The sequence below is a fragment of the Priapulus caudatus genome, unplaced genomic scaffold (genome assembly GCF_000485595.1).
Source record: "Priapulus caudatus unplaced genomic scaffold, Priapulus_caudatus-5.0.1 Scaffold251, whole genome shotgun sequence".
In the NCBI taxonomy this organism is placed as follows: Eukaryota; Metazoa; Priapulida; class Priapulimorpha; order Priapulimorphida; family Priapulidae; genus Priapulus; species Priapulus caudatus.
Window position 1 is genome coordinate 226,301 of NW_014577312.1, and position 6,698 is coordinate 232,998.

The following is a 6,698-nucleotide window of genomic DNA, read 5'->3' on the forward strand; positions in this document are numbered from 1 at the left end:
GCGCCGCGTGTGTGGAGACGGGCCTGTAGTAGTAGTATTAGTAGGTAGAGTGTAGGGGTAGTATTAGTAGGTAGAGTGTAGGGGTAGTATTAGTAGGTAGAGTGTAGGGGTAGTATTAGTAGGTAGAGTGTAGGGGTAGTATCAGTAGGTAAAGTGTAGGGGTAGTAGTAGTAATCTCTGGAAACGTTTAGTGATGAGTTATTTGTAGTCACTGCTTGTAGAGATGTGCCGATAACCACATTGTTACCAGCACTTGTTTCAGTTACCGGCACTCGCTTCAATTCTGCTTCAGTGATTCCCACGACGACGAAAAGAACGGTCCGGGAACACTGGGTAATATAGTTGCCGAGAAGTCGATGGCCATGGAGGTAACATGACAGCGTATAGAGGAGGCAAAAGATATCTTGGAACGCATCGGGACGTTTGCCAACCACGGCGCACAACGTGAGCCACACCGTCGCGGTTTCTCGTAGCGGGCGCACGCACCCCCATCGTGTTGCACCAGGCTTCACCGAAATTCAGCTGGTTGACTGTACCTTGGACTCACGCAAGCCGAACGTGACCGCACGCCCACATCCAATACCTACAGCCTCGGTCGCCCGTCACCACCACCACCACCACCACGTCACGTCACGAGAGCGTAGCTTCACGGAAGCCATGCTAAAGTCGCAATGCTAGCCGTCATGTCTATGCAGCGAATGCGTGTCTCTGTCGAGTTGCTGCTACTCGGGTGGCGTGGGACGTACTCTGTCAGGACGGTGACGGGTCGTTCGATCGTCTCGCGTTGATACATACACCGGGTTACTGCTGACCGAAGTTTGTGTGAGCTAAATGATGTAACTGCGTTTGGCGGCTCCGCAACGCGAAGGCTTTACCTCCCACACACGGTGTGCGGCTCTCGTACTTGTGATCACAGCTGTAAACGGTGCCAACGTTTGTGCCACTCGCGTTCGTCCTGCCTTTGATAAAACCGATATGTGTGCACATTTGACCGTTTCTGTAACTTTGCTTTGTGTTGGACAGATCTCTGAGTGGTCAGACGGGCAGGGTAGGTAGGTGAGTGAGTGACTGAGCAAGCGGACTGTGAGTTGTGTAGCCGGTGTAAGGGGGGATCACCCATCAGCAGCGAGATGAAACCAAAAAAAATATCGTTGATGTCGCCGTTAAAAAAATGCGAAGGAAGTGTGATTCCTTACTCGGGTCTTTTTTTCTCGGTGGTCTGTGTCCGTTTTGTAAATGCCACCCCCTTTCCCCGATCGGTTTCTGCCTTTTACCTTTCATGTGTTTTTCCTTCACCTTATTGTGTAAGGTATGTCCGTGTATGTAATGTAATGTGACGGCTTCATTGTCAGTGCAACTGCACCTGCTATTTCTAAACTTTTATAGAGTTCAATTCATAATTTCCTCAGACAGCAAAACCCACTACATGGAGGTATTTAATAGTAGTGCACAACTGTAAAGTAAGCACAGGTGTTTTGGGGCTCTAAATTTCAATTATTTCTGATTAATAGCTTTACAGCTAGTGGCGACGTAAAAACTGCAGTCTGGTCTTGTTTGCGGATCTGGCAAATGTTCTTGCAAATCCTCGCTGTTCTTGGCATAAAATTTTAATTAGATGGAGTGTGATATCTTGATGTTCCCGTCTGGTCTCTAATTAGATAAGCAGCCAGAACAAACTGTTATTGTCGGGTGGGGGTAGTAGTTGTAAGACGCTTGTTGTCTTGGTGTAGAGTTTCTAACAAAAACCCATAAAAATCGGATGCATTCTTGGGGAAATTCATTGATTATTCATACGAACGTTACAATGTCTGACTGCTGTAAGATTGTGGCTACTGGTTTGTAGCTGTTTTTACAGTTAGTGCACCCGTAGCATGGTGGGGGTACTGCACCGTAGTATGGTAATTGCACTTAATGCGATTCTGCCTGTCGCTGTGGGAAATTCATCGCAAAATCTGAGATCACTACACCACAGTGCCATCTGTTGGTAGAATGTATCATTTTCTCAGCAAATGATTGTATTGTAAATATTGCTTTAGATTGAAATTGTATATAGAAAATTGTCGACTTAGTGCGCTCTTTCATAGAATGACTCACCCCACCTGAGGTGCTGTATGGATTGTAGTTGGCCCTAGTCATTTTCACTTATCGGTAATTGTAATGAGTGTCCCAATATTGATTGTGCACTAATTAACCGAAGCCACCCAGCCAATGTAGGTTCATTGATGTGCTACTTGTGGAGGCACAGTCGCACACGAGCCACGATTCGGGCGAGACTTCAGGTGTCTTTCCACTACGACGTAATTTAATAACACTAATGAGGTAGCCTGGGGAAACATCATTACCATGCTTTTGGTTGCGGGGTGTAATCGGTTGGCTAGTGCATAATAACGCGCATAGTACCTGTGTGAAAATGACCTGTTCCATCCCGTAGCGGCATATGGGACAATTCGTGGCATCTCAAGTGGAATGATTTATTTATAAAATGGGATGGGCGCCTAAAATATTGACAAAAGAAGGTTTCAACCTCAGTTACTGTGATATATTGTACAAATAAATGCATGCATCCTGAGTAGGCGATGCCTTGCAAAGCATGATCTAAGTGTTTGCCCACGTTGTGTAGTTCGAGTCTATAAGTGGTGTGGATGTTTCGGAGCATTTAGGTGGCATTTGTTCGGTGCTCGCCGAGTATTGTGCCACATTTCCAGAGGAAAGTTTTGTACAGATCTCTATTAACAGTGCAAACAGTGTGATTTAAAAATTTGTACTGTGAGTTTGTAAGTGGAGAGTTATTAGTGAATTAACCTGTACTGAAAGAAACAATTGACTTCGGAGATAAATGCGCATGGGTGCTTCTATGCGCAAACTGGGACTTTATTACAGTATTTAATAATTATTAAAAATGTTGTTCACCTTGAGGTTCGTATAGCTTAATAATAAAAAAACAGCGAAGAACAAACTCAATGGCATCATATGCTTTACAACGCGCGAAATTAACTCAAATGCAAGTTAAACATTTGCGGTACAGGAATCTTTCTCACGTGGCTTATTGTGCGGCAGTTGTTTCGATTTTCGATCGTGGCATCTGCAGTCCTCTGGTGTCATCGGCTTAACTACACCTAGTAATCGTGGCATGCGCCTGTGGTATCTTGAGAGAAATCGCAGTTTCGATGTCAGGGCCGTACGCAGCAGGGGGGGCAGCAGGGGCAGTTGCCCCCCTAGAGTATGCCTTTTAATGGGACAAATACTGTACACTTTTAAAAATATAAATGTGACAAAAGGTTATCTTAAATCATCAAAGAAATATTACACTTTAAATAAAGAAATGTGAAATTGCGAAACGTTAGGGCACAGGGGGCATGGTGAGTACCTTTGTCCCTCTACAGAAAATTTACTGCGTACGGCCTTGTCGATGTGTGCTATGAAATCCGATTGGTCCCACTCGGTAGCTCAGAGATATGCAAATTCTCCCTTGGTAATACACTGCACACTTGATGCGTGAAATGTTGTAGTATTATTGGGTCTTTCAGACGCTATCAGATTTGTACAAAACTTGCAGTGTACAGCATTTTATTTTTTAAAATTCAAAATCAAAATAAATAATGTCTATAGAGCCAGTATAAATGTTTTTTATACAATTTAACAGCAGCGATTTTGCGTATTTATTCTTTCCTTTTTGCTTCTAACTTTTTGGACAGTGAAAGCTTAACAGTATCACAGAGCCTACTTTTATATCAGTCTTTCAGCGAATAACTCCCTGCTGTAATATTGATTATAGTTCGTATATATTCTTTAAATAAGTATGGTTTCGTTACAACAACTCTTCCGTCTGTGGAACATAGCATGACGGACGATGATTAAGGGAGTTTAAGAGCGTTAATTTACCGGTCAACTTTACTCGGTCGATCATAGGGACCGAATTTGGTCCTAATTTTATTAGCAATAACAGCTCCCCTCGGTGTATAACAAGGTATCCTGTCGTAGTAGGTTCAACTTCACTGGCAGAAGGCTGATACATCTTTAAACAGCTGAGCCGACATAACGTGATAAAAATGGTTTTGTAGCAGGGGTGAATAATGACAATGAATTTGTCATTAGTCATCCCTGGTAGTAGTAGTGGTATCAGGAGTGAATAATAATAGATTATTAATTATTATAAATATTATTAGTTAATATAGCGAAGTCATTAAAGTTACACAGCTATATCTTTATTACTGTACTACCGGTATAGCAAAGCCTATCAACGCGGTGGCATGAGGGCGCACTTGATTCGGTTGCCAGTGAGTTTATCAGAAGAATACCCGGCTACAGTACACGTCAACACGCGACAACACGTCAGTTGAGCGCTGTCGCTCTACGGCACTTGTTACATATAAATACATTATATACATATAAGTATGAGTAGCTGTTATGAATAAGAGCTTTTTTCATCAACAAACAACAAGAACAACATTCAATAACAGTTTCTTTCATGCAGCTAATTATATATGCCTATACCTGTTTCATATTCTGCTACTCTGGATGCTGATGTATGCACTAAAAGTTGATACAGTATGTAAATATGAAACCTTTTTTTTTTCAGGATAAAAGCCCAGTCGTCGACATTTCTCAGAACTTGGCACATTCCCAACAACCAACTCTGCCGCCTCTACTGTCACGACTCACGCTCGATTCCGCAACCGCTCAGTTTGCTGCGTCCGCGGTCGTGGATACAGCGCCCTCTAGCGGCACGTTGGGTAGCAATTTGTCGGCGGCGCCTGCGGCTGTGTCGGACAGACGACCGTGTGCAACGACCGTTAGCTTACAGAACGGACCTAGAGACGGTGAGTGGTTTACACGTGTCCTCGGTGTGTGCAAAGAAAGGTTGTTGTTGTTGTACGAAGCGGGTTAAGCCCTGCTCAGGTCGCCCTACGATTTGACTATCGGCGACTACTTTATCGCCGATTAGCAGCGTAGCAACACTCACGTCGACTTGAAGTGACTTCACGCTGTACATCGCCGATCAGATTGTAGCGTTCTGCAGGAAACGTAGACGGGTTTGCGGCCCCAGTATTTTGTACTAGCACAAGCAGTTCTTTAGCACAAACAGAGCAAGCTTGACGCCGGGACCAGTCTACATAAAACGAGTCACATGACCAACAAAACGGCGTTTAACAGTAAACATCAGGTAACTTCGTAAATCTATCCTCAATTTTCTGAAAATCGTTATAATCATGTGCAGAAAAAGAATTTTAAAAATTGTCTGTGATATACGGGAAACTTCATATACATTTGAGAAAGGGTTTGTGCAATAATCCCCCCTTGTAAACTGCTGTGTAGGCTGCCATTTTGTTAATCACGTGACTTTTGATAATCATGTGACTCGACACGTAGCAGTGATTGGTTGCCACTCATGATTTGTCGCCGACCGCCGCATAGAAATAGAACCGTTTCTATTCCTGCGATCGCAGTCGGCGACCGTATTTTCGATCGTAAGAGAACTCATGTCGAGTTTAGTCGCCGATGTTTTTATCAGGGATCTGGCCGGTTTTTGACATACGATCTTCAAATTTTGTCGGCGACTAGGTCGTGAGGGCGACCTGAGTTAGCCTTCAGAGACAACTACTGTCTCATGATGTGTCACTTGTTTTTTTTCGCCATTTCTGCTTCCTTGTTTCGCTAAGAAAAGAAGAGAGCAAAAGCGATTGGGATTGCCAACCCCTATTTTTGATTTTTAAACCTCTGCACTGAAGTGAATCTTGGTACGTGCTATTTAAAGGGATACATTTCTTTAGGTTCTTTGGATATTTTACGTTCAAATAGGTTGAAATTACTCTACATAAAAAGCTTTATGGTTCAATGTTTATTAGAAATTTTCTTTTAATGTTTTAAAACTGACGGCTATACCTTTGCTTACAACGACGGTGGCGCCATGTAATGTTTTGCCGTCTTTCGTCGTCGGGTGGTGTATTTTTTTCATCGTTTTGCGCTTTTCGTCTTTGTTCAGGACATCTGCCATCGACAGCGCCATCTACGCCCGTGCTACAGCTGAATTACCCGCTCTCGTTCTCGTCGCGTGCCTCGGTGCAGGCGGCGGCGACGGCGACGATCGCAAACGCCGCCGCGACGCCGTCGCCGAACCACCCGGTCGCCGTGGTTACGAACGCGATGGGTGGGTCGGCGGGGATGCGGGTGCTGACGACGTACAAGCCGGCGATGAATCCACCTGTCGTTCCCGTCCTGAAGGTGGCGACACCGGCAGCCGGCGTGCCGGCGGACGCCGTCAGCAAGTGAGTGCGCAGACTCGCGCGCCGTCGTCGTAGTGGACGCCCGGCGAAGGAGGGAGAGATTTGCCGCACATAAGCCACGTGAGAAAGATTCCTGTACCGCAAATGTTTAACTTGCATTTGAGTTAATTTCGCGCGTTGTAAAGCATATGATGCATTGAGTTTGTTCTTCGCTGTTTTTATTATTTTAAGCTATACGAACCTCAAGGTGAACAACATTTTAATAATTATTAAATACTGTAAATAAAGTACCAGTTTGGCGCATAGAAGCACCCATGCGCATTTATGCTCTCCGAAGTCAATTGTTTCTTTCAGTACAGTTTAATTCACTAATAACTCTCCACTTACAAACTCACAGTACAAATTTTTAAATCACACCTGTTTGCACTGTATATAGAGATCTGTACAAACTTTCCTCTGGAAATGTGGCACAAT

At 44.1% G+C, this 6,698-nt stretch overlaps 1 protein-coding gene across 1 annotated transcript in view; it reads left to right on the forward strand.

Annotated features, from left to right (window-relative positions):
- The window catches only part of LOC106808058 (enhancer of polycomb homolog 1-like), a 21,762-nt gene extending 15,492 nt beyond the window's left edge, over positions 1-6,270 (forward strand). The window contains exons 13-14 of the mRNA XM_014810616.1: positions 4,580-4,820; positions 5,984-6,270. Of these exons, the coding sequence (XP_014666102.1) occupies positions 4,580-4,820; positions 5,984-6,270 (528 nt within the window). The remainder of the gene's footprint in view (positions 1-4,579; positions 4,821-5,983) is intronic.
- The last annotated feature ends 428 nt before the right edge of the window (positions 6,271-6,698 follow it).